We start from the raw sequence: 22,292 nt of genomic DNA, 5'->3' as shown, positions 1-22,292 counted from the left end.
TTGCTCAGCCATGACTTTTCCTTTTGAAGAATAACACAAAACTGTGTGCTGTTACATTTCGGAGTAAATGTCCACCAAACACGGCAAAGATAAATTTAGCAAGTGCAAGTTTTTTTTGTTTTTATACTTTGACTTCAGATTTTTTATTGTCTGGTTTTCAGAGACAATATCGTCTGACCTGAAAGTTCGACGTCCAATGCTCTATGGTTTCCTTTATGTCGGGTGTTCAAAAGATGCAGTCAAGCCAAGAAATACCCCGGACCAATGCTGTGTCAGACAGATTTCCGTTTTCACTATCACAGGCCATGCAAGACTGTCGACAAACACCAATGTTTTGGCATCCAGTATAGACCATCTCTTCAAAATATCCTACAAACATGAAGTATTTTCTTTAAACAAACACAATGAGGAGCCAGCTACCAGATTGCAAACTGTACGGAATGAAACTTTGTGTTCTCGTCTTGATTTATTCAGGGATGTTCTTGTGTCTGTGGATGACCAATAACAAACATCCAAAACATCTGCACTGAGTTTTCTTCTTTTTTTCCCTAATACTTTTAGACAGCAAGCCAAAGGAATCCTGGAGTGTTGGTTTTATGGTCAGACTATGGTAAGGTGCACCGACTCGGAGCTGCCAGACGGATTATACCATGACCAAGTTTGCATAGAGATATGGTTCCATGTGTCTGTTTATGCCTATAACTTATTCAAAAGTATCTCCTAATGTAGATGATGTTTTTTGCAGTCCACCCTGTCTTTGGATAGAACTTTGCTTAAGTTTAGGAAAAGATCATGTCTCATGTATGTTGTATCTGAAGTCACTGTGAACTTTGTCTGTATGAAACCAGGCCAACATCTATTTTCTGTAAGAGCCTAAACATAACCACAAAAGGCTTAATAAGACACCGGTTTGGAGTTTTTGACCACTACGAATACTATGAAGACTGCAAGCAAGTAAATACGGATATAAACAATGCAGGTAAACTATTAAGAAAATGTGATTTTACAGAGGGGCTGCACGGTGGTGTGGTGGTTAGCACTGTTGCCTCACAGCAAGAAGGATCCAACCTGCCAGGACACCAGAGTCTCGTTTCTGAGTCCTCCTACATTCCAAGGACATGCACAATGATTGGTGATTCTAAATTGCCCGTAGGAATAAATGTAAGCATGGATGATTGTTTATCTCTCTCTATATATATCATCCCTTTCACAGAATGGCAACCTGTCCAGTTGTGTACCATGTCTCTCGTCCAATGTCAGCTGGGATTGGCTCCGATACCCACTCCGCATCCCTCACAGAATAAGAAGTATAGATAATGGATGGATGGTTGACTTTACAACCCAGAAGGATATCAGTGTTAAACCTAAATAACCCCTCCAAATGTTTGAAGACATCAAAAACATTTATCCAGAAAAAATAGAATGCATTTTCTAATGACAGAGAAAAGTCCAATCTCAGTATTTGTGCAATGGAGGCTGCAAGCTTCCACATCGCACATGAATAACTTGCATATTGATCCATGATTGTCTCCAAACTTTATCACAAATCATACTTACTACGTACATTTACTCCTTAAAACTAAAGTTTTAACTGAGCACATTGAAATGTTACCACTTCAGATGACGAATGACGAGGTCCACATCATCATGCAGTGTCATACTCTCTCTCCACACGGTGAAGACATCCAGAATCAAACAACAAGAAGAAAAGCTTTTTTTTAAGTTATTAAATATTATTTCTAGAGAGGGGGACAGGATGATTTTGTTTGTGTATAATATATAATGTGGAAAAGTTCCCATTTAAGAGCAGTTAAGGTATGGTACTGTTTCTGGCTCTGGTCACAGTAACAGCCCACACAGCGTCCGTCAGCCAGCAAAACATACCTCGAAACCACACAGCGTTGAGCCTCGACCCTGGCATTGTTTTGGACATACTGTATGTTAAACTCCAGCTTACTTCCTGTGGTCATGTCTTTATATATGAACAGCACCAGCAGAGAAAATGTGAATTGTGCGGACACTAACTAACAGTTTAGCTCCAACACTTACTTTGAGACAGACCAAATATAGTGTACAGCAGCAACAATTGTCTCGTCTCGTCCGCAAAGTCATTATGGTGCAGTGCTAACTATCTGCTCCAGCAAGTGAGGTGTCGTACAAACATTGTTTCTGGGCTGTCACTCTGTATTTTTCAGGCACAGAGAGTTTTATTTCCCCCTGACACATTAAAGTCAAATGCAATTATAAACTGACAAATCAAATATGAATCCACCGCTGCACTGATGCACTTTACTCCGCAGTAACGCAGCTGAGCGTTTTCACCCTCCCGTCTTTCACAAAGACTTCAAGCTGACAGTGTTGTTTTTTTTTTTATTCCAGCATTTGTTGTGAAATGGCTGACGCTGCCTGATACAGACAGTGAAACCTAACATTTTTGCAAGCTTGATGTAGCGGATTAGTCATTATCCTTAAATACAGAACGCCACCACCTACACTTAAGCTGCCAAATCCCATTCAGGTGGTTTAATTTGACTTTGATATCTTTAAATGATCCCACAATAAGCAGATACATCAAGACGTCTGTCTGCTGTTTGACTGGGATTTTCTTTTTAAAATTGAACTTAACTTTGAAGAGGAACCAAGCAAGATGAACCAGAGAGTAGTGGAAAGTTATAATGAATAAGAAGTAAAGATTGTTTCCTTGCTTCAGGACAAAACAGGAAAAAAATCTATATTTTATTCTGACCTTTTTACCTTTGTAGTATGTTGTGTGCACGAAAACAAGTGCTGTTTCGTCGCACCTCATAAACTGTCTGGCTGAGGTCTTTTCGTTTAATTAGTTTCTAGCTGCTGCAACTCTGCAACTCTGATTTCCTCGGTTAAACAAGGACGAAGAAAAACGCCTAAGAGCAGCGGCTGAGTCAGACATTTTCCAGAAATAAACGTACGGCAGATTGAACTATGGAGGCAGAAACAATCAAATCAGATAAAGTAGCACTTGACCTGGTTGACTGGCAATAAGCAAGTTCTCGCTTTCAGGAGTGAGTCTGACAGCGGCTTCCTCCTGCAGACTGGTGATAACATCACAAGCAGCCCATGGCTGCAAGCGTCCAACTATTTCCAACTTATCAACTTAATTACATAGTACATTTCATGAGTTGACACAATAAAACACCCTAAAGTAAAATTCTGGACATTACACTCAGGTCTGTCTGTTTGCCGAAGCTCAGGAACGATTGCCTGTGAACACACCGCTCCACATTCATACAGCTATATGATTCACACCTGAGAGTATTTGAAAGATCGCCAGCTTTAACTTTCTCATTTTTACTCTTCTCATCCATAACCCCAATTTCCTGCCTTTTTTGGGGGGTTTCAAAGAAGGCTACCAGCACCACCATTTTACAGTTACTTTTACACTTCCGGCTCCATTCGGGTCCGTGTTTGTTTTCAGGACTCTGTAATTTCCCCACCAATCACTCAGACGGGCCCCAGTCAAGTCAGCCATTCATAAAGTTTAAAGTAGCTCTTAGTGGTCCTCGGAGTTTATTGAAACATTAAATTTGTATCCCAGCCGTGATGGTGTATCTTTAGCCGTTGCTTAACTCACGTGCTCGGTCGAGTCCCCCTTACATCAACCACCAATTATGTTCTCCTCCTGGGTGTTGGTTGAGCCTCAGTCAGCATGGCGAAGAAACCAGAAACATCAATTCCTGGCCGGCGGAGTGAACGAAAACAGACAAAATGCTAAAACCTTTCCTCGAACTCTGTTATCATTGTAGAAAACGAGCACAAACATCGCCAACATTGCCAGGAAAACTGTCCAGCAGTGCCTTCAGGGGAATTCAGTGAACTCGACAGGCTGTAGTTAGAAATGGATGGAGGCCTGAGCAACAAGCCGGACCTCACAGTGCCAGCTTTTGTCCTCTGCCGGACGATCAGACAAAGAAATTTTGCCCCGTCATAGATTCGCATGCTTGTTTTTGTCTTTCTTATCAATGTTCTCCTAAGGAGGACAACACATTTACATTGAAATATTATTCTACACATTGACTATTATCAACAGGCATCAAAAGAAAATCTCAAATCGAAGTGATCACAAGAGGCTTATCTCAGCTTTCATGTGCGACTTTGGGTGTGTCACGATCACAATTAGCCATTTTCTTACTTTTGTTAAAAGCAGCCAGAGCCTTTTATGTCACATACTGTATCGAGTATGTGAAATGACATGGAACTGAAAGCACGTGTCAGTTTTACAGTGAGTCGCTCTCGTCAATATAGGAGCAGAGCGACGTCGCCGCCTTCAGTTTGAAGGCTGTTAACCTAATTCCTAATGGTTAATAAGCCCTGGCGACCACATCAAGCATCTGCGGTGCTGTGATGAGCAGAGCAGAGCAGGGACGGCCCTGCCATGCACTTTCACAGCCTTCACTTCTGCCAGTATGAGCACAAGGACAGAGTCCTTTTCAAATGAGTGCAGCGGCATGTTTAGAAAACAGAAAATATGCTGCAAGGTTATAAACAACATCCAAATTACACTGTTAATTCAAGTCTTCCTCAAGCCAAAGTACACTCTGGTTCCAAGGCTCATGCTTGGATGTTTCAATCCTCTTTACAGATGCAGGTTGTTGTTAGTTTTTTATGCACAAAGAGATGAATCACTAAAAACTAAAATAGAGACCGTCTTTTGCAGTGGTTTCTCCATATTTTTGAAAAACATAAATAAACTGAAATTATCTGAATCTATAAACATATAAAATCCTAACTCCACCCTCTCTTGCTTTGTCATTTCATCTAAATCCGACTAAAAGAGAAATGGCTCGGGCCTCCTCTTGGAGCACAGGCATAAAGAGATTTTAAAATAATATAAACTGGTGGGACCAGCATTATGTGGTGTGGTGTTCACCAGTAATTGATCAAAACAAGAAGCTTCAGCTGCTGCATACTTCAGGAAAACGTGATTTCTCTCAGCCGATGACGCGAGAGCAAACATGTGCAATCAAAATGAAAGAAATATGACTTATGATAATGCTCGAACGTGATTCTTCCCCTGCCTGAGTTACATAAATCACATGTGCATGTAATGTGACAGGCCTCTATCATTGCACTGCCTCAGGTAGTCACTCTTCACCTCTGAGGTGGGCCATCACTCCTGTCTATGAACAGAATTCAAAACATTTAGAAAATTAAGATCACAAATTACATTTAGATTTATTTGACAGGACGAGCCAACTTAAACAATGGTTGCCAAACATGATGAAGTGGTATAAGTCAGAGAAGGTAGCACTTTGGAAAATGACAGATAATTTGATCTAATTTACACAGAAAAAAAAGGGGGGGTTTCAAAGAAGGTCCATGCTGTAGAATCTTTAATTATACCCCTGGTGAAAGATGCCTGTCACAGTCAGGCGTAGAAAAGATGCCTCGTATAGAAACGTGATGAAGGCCTCAATTGTGCAACTCATCGCCATCATTTCTGCAAATATACACACGTTTGTCAGTGGGATTCATGGTATATACATATATATATATATATATATATATATATATATATATATATATATATATATATATATATATATATATATATATATAAAATAACAGGAAGACCATGTGCCATAAACAGTCCCATGTTCAGGAGTGGGATGGGACACAGAGTACCCTACACATCGTTTATGGCCGCTCGCGTGTTTGAGAACATGTGATTATTTGGGTGTATGCATTTCCTATGTGGCCGGCCTGAAATTGAGAAATTACAGTTGGGGGATCTCAAAGTAAGTAGGGCAAGTTGGAGGGTGAGGATGAGGGGGATAATACTGGAGGATAGAGCTGATTGAGGGAATACAACACCACGACAGAAACCAAGGTAATTGTAGAAATAGGCCTGAAACCTCTGGTGATGCATATACACTTAGGGGGCCAAAAATATCAAGTGACCACAGGGGCATAGCCCGTTCTGCACAGCAGCAGCAGCAGCAGCAGCAGCAGCCTACTTGCTCCATGGAGAGGTGCGGTACAACAGTAAAACCTGCTCTCTGGTGTCCAAACATGGGTAGTGCACATGAGGGCTGTTGCACACTAGGTTGCATTCACAAGGCTGCACAGAAACAAGCCCCAATGTCTTTTCCAGTGGAGCCTTATATAGTTTTATTAGTTGTTTTGAGGGTGAAACGCTTATAAAATTACACAAATTTGATTTGAAAAAAGTATTCATCCTGAAATAGAGACTGAAATCACTCCACTTTATATCTGCCACAGTGACAATCTGACCAAATAATACCCAAAAATGTACACGACATAATATATGGACAAACAAAATGTGTCAATCCTTTAAATGAAGTAACTAAGACATCTTAAAATCTCCATTTTTCTTTGCATTCATGATACTCTGGGGGAAACTTTCCCCACCATTTCCCCCTGATTACCTTATCATGGCAGGCATGGACAGACAGTCAGGACAGCTGGCTGGACAAGATGTAAATTTGGAGACTGGTGCTGTTCATCCTCAATGCAAGCTTTGTGAAGCAGCACAGGTACCACTGCGAATTGGGTGTTGTTTTTCTTTAAATGTGTCTTTGACTATTTTCAGACATTTTTAAATTTATACAGGAGGTCTCATAAACATCCACTAATGTAAACATGCTCTGAGCATATACAGTTTAAAGTTAAATACTGTAAATAGAAGTGGAACAAGGATGAAAAATGAAAACTTGTCATCAGTTTGTGCATTTATATATCTATTTTTGCTTGAAACATTATTATTTTCAAGTTCAGAAGAAGACTGAAATAAGTGGTAATCATGCGTCTGGATATTCAAGACATGGAGGCATCCTGATGTGTCATGCCCACTTTGGGCAGATCTGTCTGCTAATTACAGCCTAGCACTGAGGAGGGAGGTACTTGCACGGTGGGGGCTCTTTTTTTTTTTCAATGAGGCGAGGGGTAGATATGGTATAAATACCCACATCATTGTACTGGGAGGCAGCATATCCTCAGTTGTGCTCCTACCCTAAGGATATACAGCAGTACCAGCTCACTGGTGCTGAAGAGATTGTTTTTCCCGCCTTTGGACGCTGGTATGTGTGTGTTTTCTCTTCCTCTCTGCACAGCACTATCTCTGGAGGAGTCTAGTCAACATCTCAGCTTGGTCTAGGCCAACAGTGGTTCCTATGGCAGGCTGGGGAATGGAGGCAAATTTTGTTGTGCTTGGAGCTTCTTGGGTTGATTCAGATAGTCTTGAAGGATCCAGAGTGCTTTAACTAAATCCACAAGTTTGTTACACCTGTTACTCTAGTTTGTTGCTTATTGAATTTCTGTAAAAATGTCAAACAGTTAGATGAGAAACTTTTTAAGCCCTGTAACGTATTTATTTTAAAGAGAGAGAACTAAAGCTTGCTGACACTTTGTACCTAGAGACTGCTTGTGCTGACTGCCCTCTTTTTTCCCCCTGCAGGTTTGACCTCACAAGATGGACATACGAGTAGCAAGCATCCTCCTCCTCGTGGTGACCCTGACAGCCGCCCATGGGGAGCGGTATGTTGTGAAGAAGGTGATGAAGGCCGCCCCTCAATATCAGCCATACTCTGTGAAGAGCCAGGGTAAGAAAACTCAACTCGCTGCACTCTACAGTCTCCTTTTTATAATGCTTGCATTTCTACCCAAGTTGTCTTCACAAACAAAGCCTGCAAAGTCAGATTTATCTCTCTAAAGACTTATTTTTCCTTGGGCAAAATTCCGTGTCAGTCTTACCTTACCTCTGAGTCTCAACAGAGGGAATACACATCTTTGTAGTGGCCAGCATAAGTAGCCAGAAGGATAAAGCCACAGCCAGTTGCACTTTACTTTGAAAATTCAACTCTCCCTTGTTCTGAAACCTTCTTGTGCTCTGATTGGCTGTAACAGTTTGCATGCTTCTCCAATCACAGTGCATTTAGATCTGGGTAAGGAATAACACATAACATATTTACTCATTGCAGACATTTGCAGGTATCTTCTGTTGGAAATTCTAGGATTTTAAAACCCACAATATGTATTTATAATATAGCATTTCTCTCACTACTTCTTTTGACAGAGATTTTCTTTGTCCCTTTGTTCAGCTAGGGCAAGCACATTAGCAACATTTTAATGAAATGATTTTAGACTATTTTTATTTTGCGATCAAAAGTGTTATCAGTATAGACACTATTTCGATATTTATTTTTCATAACCGTCTTATCAAAATCTGGTACCAAATATTGATGTTGCTGGGCTGGAATAGATGATTGTAACTCAATAGTTTAAGGAGCATAATGTAAAAGACTACATTTGTATTTAGTGCACTTTCTTTATCAAACCTAGCTTTTACTTTTTCTAATTTCTAAGATAGATTAACTTTGCTTTAAAAGGATTCTGCATGTAAACAAGAACAATATCTATATTTCAAGTATATGCAGAGTCCTGCAAAAATTCATTCACTATATTTAAAATATTTTAATTGTGATTTTGTCTTGAGTGGTGGCTAAAATACATTACTGAATATGAAAAGTTGCTTTTTTTATGTAAAAAAAAACTAACTGCTATTTTCATTTGAGAAAGTTACTGTCAGTGAATTATTTTTAGTTTGACACTGTCAATTACAGTCCAGTCACCCAGCAGTGTGGTTTGTTTGGGTGTGCCTGCTTAACACAGAAGTAGAAACATCTGTTTGGTTTTACCCAAACACAGCCACAGTTAGCCAAGGAGTGAGCCTTTTACACTCCAACATATGTGACCACATTAAGGCAACAAACTAAAAAGACTCCCTCTCATTTAGACAGACTGTTTCACAAACAAGCCCCAATGGCCTCTTGAAGCTATTTGACCAGAAGCTAAACAATTATATATTTTTTTCAATTAAATAAATACCTTAATAGTAAAATAACCATTTAATGCAAATATAAATATCTCAAAGAGGCAACAGAGACAAATTTCTACATCTAATATGAGGAGCTTGGAAGTTTAGGATTACAAAAATGTATTTCAACAAGTTGCACCAGTGAGTCAGCTCCATGTAGTCAGGTCCAGGATTTGTTTGTGGGAATAAAACTTGCCCCGCCTCTAATTAGGCATCAGATGTCATTGAATTAGGACCAATAATTAAATTATATTGTACTGCAAACATTTTTTAAGAGGCAACACAAGAATACTGACAAAACTAAACAATAGATTCTGAAAAACATAGACAATATAAGAGTTTATGCTACCTACATATAGGTGTAATTTACAGAAGCAATAAAATGCAACACATCTAAAAAGTGCTTTCACATTGTGTCAGGGGTTTTGTTGTTTGTTTGTATTGTTGTACCTTTGTTTGTTTTTTGTTTGTTTTTGTTTTTTGGTGGTACTTATTGCTCACTCTTTCACTCTTCACAGTTGTGTCAGTGGCTGGTGAGCCTGGTGAGCCAGGTGAGCCCGGCCCTGAGGGACCAGCTGGCCCTCCTGGTCCCCCAGGTGAGAGTGCCGAAGGTCTGCCTGGACCCCAAGGACCTGCTGGACCTCCCGGAGCCCCTGGCCGCTCTATTGCTGGAAAGCCCGGATCCCCTGGTGGACCTGGCAAACCTGGCAACCATGGACAACCTGGTGAGAGGGGAGACACTGGAGCCACTGGCCCTCAGGGACCCAGGGGAGCTCCAGGTTCTCATGGAAGCCCTGGACCCGCTGGCCTCTCTGCTCCTGGAAAGCCTGGACCTTCAGGTCTTCCTGGAGCAATGGGACCTAGAGGAGAGCCTGGTCTGAAAGGACACCCAGGTATTCCTGGACTGCCTGGTGCTAAGGGTGATAGAGGGGTGGGCGCTCCTGGACCTCAGGGTGAGACAGGACCTGAAGGACCTATGGGCTCACCAGGCTCACCAGGTGCTGCAGGAGTTGGAAAGCCAGGAAAGACAGGTGCACCTGGAGAGTCAGGAAAGCCAGGTAGCTCAGGTAGGGATGGCGCCACTGGTCCCATGGGACCACAGGGACCTAAGGGACACACTGGTGCCCCAGGTGTAGGTATGCCAGGTAAATCAGGTGAGAATGGTGCACCAGGTATGCCTGGCCCAATTGGCCCTAAAGGCCACCAGGGACCTGCTGGTGCCACTGGTGCCCCTGGAGTCCCCGGATATGGAAAGCCAGGTGCAAATGGAGAGAAGGGAGAGAGGGGAGCTACAGGTAGCACAGGTGCCACAGGTTCAAAGGGTGAGCAAGGCCATACAGGATACACTGGTGCTACCGGTGCAACAGGCGCTACTGGTCCTACTGGAGCTCAGGGTGAGAGAGGTTTCCAGGGTGAACCTGGTGCTGTTGGCCCTAAAGGTGACACAGGTGCAACTGGAGCTCAGGGATCTAAGGGAAACAAGGGAGATCAGGGAGCACAGGGTTTCCAGGGTAAGCAGGGTTACCCAGGTGCTGCTGGTCCTCCGGGACCTAGAGGAGCCACTGGAGCAACAGGTAACAAAGGTGATTTAGGTGCCCCAGGTACCCCAGGTGCCCCCGGTATTCCAGGCCCTGCTGGTCCCAAAGGTCATCCTGGCCGTGCAGGTGAGCCAGGTGCCTCTGGTTCTGATGGTGCTTCAGGTGCCACAGGCCCTGCTGGTCCTCAAGGTCCTGCTGGTGCCCCCGGCCTTAAGGGACACCCAGGTCTCCCTGGTGCTCCTGGTCCTTCTGGTTTGTCTGCCAAGGGTATCCCCGGACCTCAGGGTCCACCTGGTCTGCCTGGTGCTGATGGTTCTGATGGAGAAGCGGGTCCATCTGGCCCTCCTGGTCCCCCAGGTCCTCCTGGTGAGGTTATGTTTGAGAAGGGCAAAGGATATGGTGAGGTCATGGTCAAGTCTCCCATGTCTGCTTTCACTGCATCTCTGGCCACCCCCTACCCTGCTTCTGGCACACCCATTAAGTTTGACCAGATAGTATACAATGCTGAGAATCACTATGACTCTGAGACTGGCATTTTCACTTGCCAGATTCCCGGAGTTTACTATTTTTCCTATAGCATCCATGTCAATGGAGCTCATGCCCTGGTTGCTCTGTACAAGAATGGCCAGCCTGTTATGTTCACTTATGATGAGTACAACAAAGGCTTCCTGGACCAGATGTCCGGTAGTGCTGTCCTCCTGCTTGATGAGCAGGACACAGTTTACCTCCAGATCCCTGATGATGAGGCAAATGGCGTCTTTGCTGCCGAAAATGTCCACTGCTCTTTCTCTGGGTTCCTCATTGCTTCAACGTGATAGGTTGATACAATAGTTCCCAAAAGCCAGCCAACTAAATTTGCAATCTATTTCTCAAACTAAAGTAAACTCCCTGTTCATTTTTCCTCAGCCAAACAGACAGGCAGTTCACAATTCTTTGAGGAACAGTAGCATCACGACTTGAAAATGCAAGAAATAGGTGCTTAGAAGAAGGAAAACTAATTTATGAAAAGAGGAGATCAGGGATGGGGGAAGCAATCCACAAAGTTACCAGTGAGCTTTTGTAAGGGAGACAGCATGTGAAATTAAGGTGTTACAACTGTGTTGTCTCCTGACTTTTTCTTTTCCACTCTGTTTCTTTTATATTGATTCAACTGGTGAGTCTTAATTTAGTGTTTGTCAGTTTTTTCCGTTTGTTATTGTACAACCTTGTTTTTTGTTCGGAAGACCAATAATCTTATTAAAAGTACACAAATACTTTCTGTGCAACATGTTGAAACTGTCATCCTCGTATGTGACTTGAATATTGTGAAATGGTAATGGTCAAATTGACCATTATAATGAATTAAGTCACTGATACTGTCATACAAACACCAATTGTTTAACAGCAACATCGTTATATCCCTGAACATGCATTATGTCATGTAAAGCATAATGATCAAAATAAAAGATGTCTTAACAAATCTTTTGTCTCCAGAGCTCTTTTTAAATGGGAAACAGGAAAAGACAAATTACTAACATAACATACAACATAAATACTACTAACATAACATACAACATAAATACTACTAACATAACATACAACATAAATATACAAAAAATGTATTAAGTGATGCACTTGTGTTTCTGTCTATCAACAACTTTAATCAGTTTTGTCCATACAATGAAATAAGAACTTTAATATTAAGTTATTCAAATTAAAGTTTTGAATTGTCCTAATTTGCTTTTAGTTTAACCTGCTCCATAGGGACCTGATCGGCCCTTGGTTCCGACACAGTTGGACCAAATCACTCATCATTTTTCTCAACATGAAGCAAAATAAGCCATACAGCATATTCACAGAATGGTTAGAAACTCGGCTTACACCTCAATATCAACCATTTAAACCTTTATGAAATTAAATGAATTAAAAAATGAATTAAAACAACAAGCAACTAAATCAGCATATGGCATGAACCACGAATATTGCACATGTCCGATATGTCCACATAGGACAGTCGTGATATTCCAAGCTAACAACACAAGCTACATATCAAAGCTCAGAGTTCACTGGTTCTATTTGTTTATTATAACTCTCCAACCAACTGTCATCCAATAAGCAGCCGAAGAATAGCACAAAAAAATGTTTGTATCAAGAAGTGACATAGAAATTATATTTGGAATCACATATGCTACATGCTAAACAGGAAGCTATGAAGCCACACAGCATCTGCACAGAACAGGGCGACTAAACGCCAGTGTCAACCCTCTTCACTGACAGGAAACACAATCAAAGCACCAAGCAACCGAGTCAGCATATCGCATAAACACAACAACTTTACGTGATAACATATCACCGATGTCAGACTTGATAGCTGCTGCTACCAACATGCTAACAACACAAGCTACATATCATGCTAACGCCCAGCCTCTGCAGATTCCAACGCTATCCTTCCTCTTTAACTCTCAGACAAACATTCAGCTCACCAGCCGCGGACCAATGTTCGTATCAACACAGCCACATACACAAATGATGTCTTACCGTCGAAGCATTTGCAGGAAAAGTTGTGTTTTGATCCATAAATCCGATTCCGTTAGCTTAGCACAAAGAGCGCTCGTCGTTTCAAGATGTTAATCCGCCGGGTCCGTCCTACTGCAAATGCGGAAGTCGCATGTCAAATGGGGTCGGGGGGGGAAAGGCTCACAGTGGGTTCGCCCCAGAGACATGGAGGGGACATTAAATGAGTTTTGCAGTAAGAAACCTCAGATAAAACAGCTGAGTCCGTCTGACCGTGTCCCTACTAAAGCCTGTAACTTTGCCCTGATTCACTTATCAGCATGAAATTTGGCACAGATTATGTTCAGATGTTGTTCTATGGATTTCAAGAGGAATGGGCTTCATGTGTATTATTACATGCAATTAATTTTTTTTTAGGTGGACATGAAATCTTTCATTTATGTTGTGTTCCATCTTCATTTACTCCGACTGGTTAACATCTATACTTGATTCTTCAAGATTGTGGTCTCACAGGCTGCCCATTATTTTGCACACTGCACAAAATAGTTAATACACCTGTTAGCTTTCCTGTACAGCTCTGGATCCAAGATTCCACCAAGGAAGAGGGAAATTACCCATGATCTCCAGACTAATTTGATACAGTTTCTGCAAAAATGGTAAAGAAAAGCAAATAGATAAGATCATTGTCAACCAGTATGAATGGATGCAGGCATAATAACCCTACAACCACAAAGGTAGGCAAGATTATATGAATAATATATTCTCATGAGTTTGTGCAAATGGTAGAATTCAGTTCCTGTTAAATAAATTTGTAAAGATAAAAAGTTGCGATGTTCTATTAATTCAAAGTGAATATTGACAGCTCGATGTACTGAAACATCAAAAGTCAAATTGCTCATCATGCAGAATGGCATTTCAGATGATTATATCATTACATTAGTGAGAATGGTTGTTTGTCTCTGTATGTTGGCCCTGTGGTATAAACCTGTACCCTACCTCTCACCCAATGTCAGCTGGGATTGGTTCAAGCTCACCCATGACCCTCAAAGAATAAGCACTATAGAAGATTGAAAATATATTATTATGTTATTGAATTTCATAGCACGTTTTCATAGGTTTTCAATCTTATTCTGCAAAGCAACTACCGACAAATAATTATGGATTAATTATATTTACTTGAGAAAGGCTGTGAAGCAGACACATAGTGGCCCAACAGATTTGACAGATTTATTTTAAACATAGCTCGTGTGAACCTAACAAAACCTAACAAAAAGAATAAAGCTCTGACCACTTAAAGGATGTAAAAATCAGCTCATAATGCAGGAACAACCTAAATTGACAAAACACTTAAATGGTTTAAATTATTTAACAAACTAATGAGCAATTGACATGGATCTTCCCAGTTTGCCCAGTTGGTAAAAAGAGAACCTCGGGAAATACAGTTCCAGGATTGAACTGAGTTGGATGAGGATCATGAAATATAAATCATTTCCCCCACATGATGGCTACTGGTTGTCTGCTTAGCAGCCAAAGTTTACAAATGCTACTCTACCGTGCAAGTCTGAGTGTGGGTGCGCTGAAAATAGTTAGCATGTGGGATGAGGGACAGGGATGGTCCTCTCGCAGGGCGGCAGCTGTTTGATCTTCCCTGAGAGAGAGAGGGAGATGGTGGTTAGGTGAGGGGCCAGAGCGACAAAACAGAGTGGAAACTGGTTGACGGAAACCACTGGGAATTGCCATCTGAGGGGACTGCCATTCAGAGATGTGGTTGGCACACAAGGTGGGACGATGGGAACACAGACTGAGAGCTGCCTCTGGTCAACTCCACAAGCCACACTCCTAAACTATCCGCTGCACTTGAGAAATTTTCACTTTGATATATTTTTGTTATTTAGAAGGCTCACTTGACTGTATATATATATATAAACCTGCGCTCTTGTGTGTCCATATTTCCAAAAAGAGATTGAGGAGCAAACTGGTACGACGACGACACCCTGAGGAAGCTGCAGAGCAGTGTGTGGCATGATGGGATATGTCACGGCTGTGAGCCGCATTTGAGGGCCACAATGGGAGTTGAAGCCCTCAACAACCTGACCAAAATGGTTGTGAAGACCATGAGTCACAAATAGAAAAAATTATGTCAAAAACACACCCTTCTTGCGGCGGCCAGAGCTGCAGTACACAGGTTTAAACTGAGTGCAGAGGAAATAGATGGGTTTAAAATGAGCATGGGTATACTGCAGCGGTTTCAAGCAAGTTTGCTGCAATCTCTTCTACACCTAAAAAGATTCTGGTGGTTTCATGGAAGGAATCCCAACATGGCGATGGTGGGCGCAGGCAACAGTTTCATCAGACCTGCGGCTGTTTGCCATAGATACAACTCAACACACCATAAAAAACATTCATTTCAAACACTATCATTTACGGTGCAAAAAAACAGCAGCTGTGTGATTGAATCAAGCACGACTCAAACCCCAATTCTCATCACATAATTATGTTGCTGGCTGAGTCATTTGGTAAAAAGAAAAATGCTGCAAGGCAGCAAACATCTCAGTTTGCGTCACTGCAAATTAGGCTGGTTTAGAGGAAAAATATGTTTGTGACATTTTACGAGGTGGTGAAGAAGACCTCAAATGGGTAGTTCACATGCTATTTTGCTACCTTGCTTTGATTTGATCAGTTAAGGTCTGATTCAAAGGACATTTTTTGTGACAATGTAATCACACTACTTATTAAAATACCTACTTACATATTTTCTATACAGACTATTGGCATGTGTTTCATTATCATTAAGGAAATTCAGTTAATTAAACATCCTGGTAGTCTCACATCAAATCCATGCTCAGTAAGTGTGACAACTCAGCATCTCAATAGGAGATCCCAACTCAATGCAGCAGGACACCACACGGGGGCGCTGGAAAGCAAAGAATGCATGGTTGCACTTATGTCTCATCTCAATCACAAGAGCACCAGCTTGAATTCTCCCACCCACTCAAGCTACAGGAGTTCTGGTGAGGAACGTTTGATTTGCGCCACACTATAAATAAATGAGCTCAGATTCACACTTCAGTCCTTTATTCTTTCAGTGCTCACAGAAAAACAAACTGAACACTTTGGAGGCAATGTTACATTCCACATTGAATAAAGTGAAGCCTCATTATGTACAAAAAAAGATGCCGTTTCAAAGATTGCGCCCCTGACCCTTTGTTTTTGTGCTTCTTTTTTTTGTGTAGATTTTAAGTGGTGTTGTAGTCATCACAGCTTGATGCAAAATCTGCTTAAAACATCTCCCAATTTTATTCAATCTTACAAATGGTGAAAAACAAGAAAACTTCATTTACAATGGGGTAATCTGTTAAAAACTTCAGTCATTTAGGTACATCTCAGTCATAAAACCAGTAATATCAAAGTCTATACAACGTGCATTACTACAGAGTTTTGAAATGGTGGAATCTAATGGAAAAGTGATGAGCAACTATATCGTTTTTGACAGTTTACTAAATCTAGTTCATTCAGGAATGGTTGTGTCCACAGGAGCGTCGAGCTTAAAGAGTTGTAAACAACTGTGCACTGCAAAGACAACATGTAAGACTTGGTTTAGGACTTTTTTCCCTTTTAAAAGATCACAACGTGTCACATCTTGCAGACACAGCTTTAGCTGCTACATCCAATTGCCCAGCACCAAATACTTAAGATTAAATATGTCAAATTCAGCAACGTGTCAACACAGTCATGGTTTCATGTAGAAAAACATTCACACTCACATTCGCACACTCACACACACACACTTACATCCACGTCACAAATGCAAGCACCAATGAGCAGTGAAGAAGCAGCACACTCGCCAGTACACCTCCTCCTGTCCATCACTGCCACGGACATTGCAGTCATTATGGATGGGATGGTTGCAGAATAGTAAACAAAACACTGACAAAAAAAAAAGAAACAAAAAATCCCTGGTTTTAGACAAGTCCTCGCATTCCTTCAGACGGGCTCCGTCGTCTCCTTCATTCCGGTGTCTGGTTCAGCAGGATTACTCAGCGGCGGCAGGGGCCTCTGGACTGGCTGCTGCTTCCGGCTCAGTGGGTGAAGCTTCAGCTGGTTTCTCCTCTCCTCCCGCTGCTGCTGCTGCTGGTGGTGCTTCAGCTCCTTCTGCCTTCACTTCCTCCTCGGCCTTTGGCTCCTCAGCTGCAGCCTCCTTGGCTCCCTCCTCAGCAGCCTCAGCTGGCTTGGTCTCCTCAGCAGCAGCCGCCTCCTCTGATGCCGCCTTCTCCTCCTCGGCTGGTTCTTCTGCTGCTGCTGCTTCTGCGGCTGCTCCTTCCTCGGCTGCCTCCTCGGACTCCTTCTTGGTCTTCTTGAAAGAGAAGCCGCTGAGCTTGAAGGAGGGTTTCTTGAAGGAGAAACGCTTCTTCTTCTGCTTGCCATCCTCGCTGGTGGATGGAGTGCCTTCCTCCGGCTTGGCAGAAGCTTCTCCATTAGTGGCCGCCGGCTCCTTCTCTCCGTTGGCCTCCGCAGCCTCTACTTTCTCGCCTTCTTCTTTTGGCGCCTCCTCGGTAGGAGTGCTGCCGTTGGCCTGAACATCGGCTTTGTTGGCCTCCTCCGCAGCGGGAGAGGCGTCCCCATTGGTCTTGGCGTGGCCATTCTCCTGGAAATGAACGATACACATTTAATTCCTGAACAACCACATCAACATGCCATTAATGTAAAAAAAAAAAGGGAGTTGGATGCTTTGATTTTGAGATCAAACACTGGTGTGCATGAACATGTGGACTCAAGACTTACACCTGCGACATCTGGCGTGCTCGTATTTAATTAAATGCACCGACTCACAGCATCCAATAGGAAAATGACCCTAAAACTGCAGCAACATCTGTTACCAGGAGTGTGACGACAGATCTGTGGCTTTCAGCAGTAGGCTATTCTGTGAGTCTGCAGTACCGCCTGGATCCAGTGGGTGGCGTTCAATGGGGAGACGGTGGAAACAAGATGCGAATTTGGGGATTTCCCCCCCCCCCCCCCCCCCCCCACAAACACACTTCTTTTAATGCCCCATTTAGTCAACCAATGAATTTTATCTTAAATTATAGATTGTTCTAGTAACCTGTTATTTGTTCTGATCAGAAACGGTTGATTTTGACGGTTGTGCGTGTTCAAAAACGTGGCTTCTTTCTTGAACCCGGCAACAAAGGCGTGGTATCGTTTAAAAAAAAAATGGCCATGCCTCAGTGAGAGCGGCCACAAAACCCCCTCTGCACAGATTTCAACCAGACGAATTTAAGCATCCGTGTGCAAAAGCCTCATGAAAACAGCAGTGGAATATATATAAGAAATTTAAAAAAAATAAATCTATTTGAATCAGTTTGTCATACACATTTGTTATGCGGATCAAAAAAGATAAATAAAAATGAAATATTACATGCAACAGATAGACGCATTTTAATTATTCTAGGGGGGGGGGGGGGGAATTGTGTCAGAAAGAAATGTGTCGTGGCGCAAAAGCCGAAACTGAGACAAAGCCCTCGCCGGTGAAAATGGATCCTACATGTGGCCACTTTCCCTGAACGCCGGTGAGCGTGGGGATGCGCTAACGGGGAGCAGCGCCATTGACTCCACACATCCCACACTGAAATTCCGCGTGGGCCCCGAAGATTTCAGATCATTCAAATCTCCTTTTTCTTCTTACCTGTCCGTTCGCCTTGGCTGCAACCGCCGCGCCTTCTGCGGGCGTTTCCACCGCAGCCTCCTCTTTCCCGGCGCTTTTGGAGATTTGTGCTCCCATGCTCTCGGTCCAACAAAGGGAGCCCCAACCGATCGAATGAATGAACAAAGACCGCAAGCTTCCGCTCTTCCCCCCCGGAAAAATGCAGTTCAAGTCAGTCGCCGACACCTTCCTTTCTGCCGCAGAGGAAGAACGAAAGGACCAGCGCAGTGACCGCAGAGGGAGAGTGCGAGCGCGTGCAAACGGCGAAAATGTGGCGAAGGTGCAAAAGGAAAAACGCGAATTCCTACTCAAATTTTTTTTTTTTTTCTTCCCCCCCGAGCGGAGTTTGTAAATGGAGAAATTGGCCCCGCCGCAAATGAGATGCGGAGTACAACGCCCAAGTCCGCTGATGAATGGGCACTGGGGCTATGACGACACAGCCACCGCGTCTCCGCCAATCACAAGTCCGCAGTCCAACGAGTGGGGGCGGGCGGGGCGGAGGGGGGGTCGGATGGGTGGGTGGTGGTCATGGACAATGGGAGAGACACAACATGGCCTACAACTTGTTTTATATCAGCGCTACGTTGAAACAGAAAGTTCTTGTTGATGTTTTTGTCTTTAGCTGAAAATTAATAGATCTTTAAAATTGAGATTTAATTTGACCCTAATATTCAAGAGGGAACAATGCAGAAATATTCAATCCAGAAAAAAAATTGCTCCTCCTGTGCTGAGGTAGACATCAAGTTTAGAAAATATATTATTTTTTACAATAAAAAAAATGGCCATTATTTGTTTTTACGTGAAGCTGACGTTCTGTTTATCGTCTTAGAATTAACTTTGTTAAAAATGTTCACCACCCTTTAATACAGTAAGTTCCACCTACAAATCAATTTAATTTTGTTTATGTAATGATATACAACATGGACCAAAGTGTTGGTGTTAATACTGTATATGCCAGCACCAAAACAACACCATGTTCTTGGACAGCTGAGCTTACAAAGCAGAGCTCAGCTGGTCTCATGTTGGATCGCCATGCAGCCTCCTGACATGTGTCTGCCCCGCTCGCTGAACAGACGTCCCCTGTAACGATCGGCCCCCATGCGCCCACAACTTCCCTCATCCCTCTTCTTGCATAATAGCGTCTTGTCTGCTTGTTGCAGCTGGAGCATCCCGGTGACCCAGATATAATGAGAGTTTATGGTGCTCTGCTGCTGCTCCCTCCTCCAGCAGCCTGCAGTGCTCCGACTCCACCACCAGCCACAAGTCTCCTCTCTCTCGCTCTCTCCCCGACATCACTGCATGACCCACATCTCCATGGTTACCAGTCCAAAATGGCCCCAAGAAAGGGGAGGTTGCAAGTCGGCGGCTCAGCCATCATGACTCCTGGTCGGGTGAAGAAGTAGGGTGAGAGTGCGTTCAGAACTGAGCAGCGCAGACAGCAGTTTGAGGATTAGGGCGGCTTCTTTCACCCACCCCTCTCTTCCCCCTCATAACTAGGCCATGCTCATTGTTGTGATATTCTGATTACATGCAAAGCTGCGATTGTTGTGTTGAGCTGCCGTGAATAAGTAAACTTGAGGACAAAGCCAGCAGGGCGTGAAATGTTTTCAAAGAGCCCGGTGCACCCCAGACATTTAGATGTAAACACTTCACCTGTCAGCAAGGTGCTGTGTGTGTCTGCTACTCCTTTACGTGTGTGTGTGTGTGTGTCTGCTACTCCTTTACGTGTGTGTGTGTGTGTGTGTGTGTGTGTTTCTCTGCTACTCCTTTACATGTGTGTGTGTGTGTCTGCTACTCCTTTACGTGTGTGTGTGTGTGTCTGCTACTCCTTTACGTGTGTGTGTGTGTGTGTGTGTGTGTGTCTCTGCTACTCCTTTACATGTGTGTGCGTGTGTGTGCGTGCGTGTGTGTCTGCTACTCCTTTACGTGTGTGTGTGTGTGCGTGCGTGTGTGTGTGCTACTCCTTTACGTGTGTGTTTGTGTCTGCTACTCCTTTACGTGTGTGTCCGTATGTGTGTGTGTGTGTGTGTGTGTGTGTGCTTTAACTTCTAAAAAGGCTAGAAACCCCCTTCTCCACCCAGAAAGTTTTTTTTAATTGACCCCACAGGATTTTTTAAAATGTATTTATTATGAGCTTGTACCAAACAGTTGCTATGTCAATTTATGTAAATGTTCATCACTACCACATGGTAAAAAATGTTAGCTTAGAGTTTACACAGGAAATAATCACTATGTAAAGACAAGTTACAATAAGATTTTTACAAAGGAAACTTACCTTTGAAAATCCTGTCTTGATTTTGTTGATCTACTAATATGAAGGTCTCCAGACTAGCCACAAACATGTTATGTAGTTTTTGAACAGGTTTGCAGATTTGACTAGAACATTTCAAAAGTCAATAAATGTTCCCTCATTAAATTCACATTAGGACAACGCTGTGTTGAAAAAACATATGGGTCTAATCTAGAGAATTAGTCAATTAATCGACTGACTGATTTATTGTTGAAAATTCTAGACAGTTCTTTGTCAGGTAAAGATGACAAGCAGTTCATGGTTCCAGCTTCTCAAGTGTGAGAATTTGCCCCTTATTACCATCTGACATGATGTTAAATTAAAAATCTTGGGGGTTTGGCCTGTTTGTCAGAGGGGAAAAAAAACGTTTTTTCTGAAATTTCATTGATGGAACACTGTGTCCTGGTCTGATATGATATAAGTCATGGAGTGGCTGTCTTATAGGTAACACAGGGGTTGGTTTATCGATTCCTGACTCCCCCCTGTCCACATGTCAAAGGGCTCGACTCCACATTTTCTCCCATGGATGTGTACAGGAAATACGTTGATAATTTTGGACAAAAGCATCTGCCAAACTATTGTAATGTATACAGCAAATTATCCTTATTGTAGTGTATTTGACTGACGGTGATTTTCAATATCATTAACATCCACAAAACTGGAGGATTATTACGTGACTGGAGGTCAGAGGTCAACATAGTGATTCGATAACACAAAGCTGAGCAGCGCTTGTAAAAAAATATTATCAAAAAATAACGTATGTAAAATCTGGATGATCGGCTTGTTGAATTTAGCTGATGCTGTTGTTGCTTCCACTGAGAGTTAACACCTAAAAACAGAATTTCATCCCATACTGAGCAACTTGACTCTGCTATTATTCATATGAAGTATGATGTGTTTAACTGTACAAATAAAACCTCAGCAGGTGATTCCACTTCTCATCCGCCCTTTGGGCAAAAAAGGGGGAATCACCTGCTGTTGATTGTAGCTGGAACAAAAGCTCAGATGTTAAATAGAGACTAAAAGCTCCTGTTTATAAAAATAAAACGACAATTTAAAAGAATAAAACGACAAAGGAAAGTAAACTCTACAGACAATTTGCCCACCTGTCCTGTTTTGTGTGTTTTGTGTGTGTGTGTGTGTTTTTTTCAGTCACTCCAAAGAGGAGGCGGTGTCCTACTATACATTGTAATTTCTGATTGGCGGTAAACGGTGTCAATCATTCCTCGTTGGTCGATGTGGATCCGCATCAGCCCGTACGCAACAACATCTGCGTCAAAACTACCAGAGGTAAACCGGAAACGTCAACGGGTTCTCAGGTCAAAAATAAAATCTGAATTGTTGAATGTTTATTGCCAAGTAGGTTCTTCTCACATACAAGGAAATAACTTCGGTGCA

The 22,292-nt window shown here is 42.5% G+C and overlaps 2 protein-coding genes and 1 long non-coding RNA gene across 3 annotated transcripts in view; 1 reads left to right on the top strand and 2 right to left on the bottom strand.

The window, feature by feature from the left end:
* LOC118286478 overlaps nt 1–13,149 on the bottom strand; it is a 53,315-nt gene extending 40,166 nt beyond the window's left edge. The window contains exon 1 of the long non-coding RNA XR_007032216.1: nt 12,928–13,149. This is a non-coding gene — a long non-coding RNA (uncharacterized LOC118286478). The remainder of the gene's footprint in view (nt 1–12,927) is intronic.
* Nucleotides 6,923–11,869, top strand: col10a1a (collagen, type X, alpha 1a). Its single transcript, XM_035610949.2, has 3 exons — nt 6,923–7,076; nt 7,454–7,598; nt 9,391–11,869. Exons 2-3 carry the CDS (start codon nt 7,469–7,471, stop codon nt 11,223–11,225), a joined length of 1,965 nt encoding a protein of 654 aa, XP_035466842.1. The 5' UTR covers nt 6,923–7,076; nt 7,454–7,468; the 3' UTR covers nt 11,226–11,869.
* A 2,812-nt stretch (nt 13,150–15,961) lies between the features above and the next one.
* marcksb (myristoylated alanine-rich protein kinase C substrate b) lies at nt 15,962–18,997 on the bottom strand. Its single transcript, XM_035611179.2, has 2 exons — nt 18,587–18,997; nt 15,962–17,548 (listed from the first exon to the last, which is right to left on the bottom strand). Exons 1-2 carry the CDS (start codon nt 18,680–18,682, stop codon nt 16,937–16,939), a joined length of 708 nt encoding a protein of 235 aa, XP_035467072.2. The 5' UTR covers nt 18,683–18,997; the 3' UTR covers nt 15,962–16,936.
* Nucleotides 18,998–22,292: the final 3,295 nt, after the last annotated feature.

Source organism: Scophthalmus maximus, chromosome 15 (assembly GCF_022379125.1).
Source record: "Scophthalmus maximus strain ysfricsl-2021 chromosome 15, ASM2237912v1, whole genome shotgun sequence".
NCBI classification, from domain to species: Eukaryota; Metazoa; Chordata; class Actinopteri; order Pleuronectiformes; family Scophthalmidae; genus Scophthalmus; species Scophthalmus maximus.
This window is presented reverse-complemented; position numbering and strand designations above follow the sequence as displayed.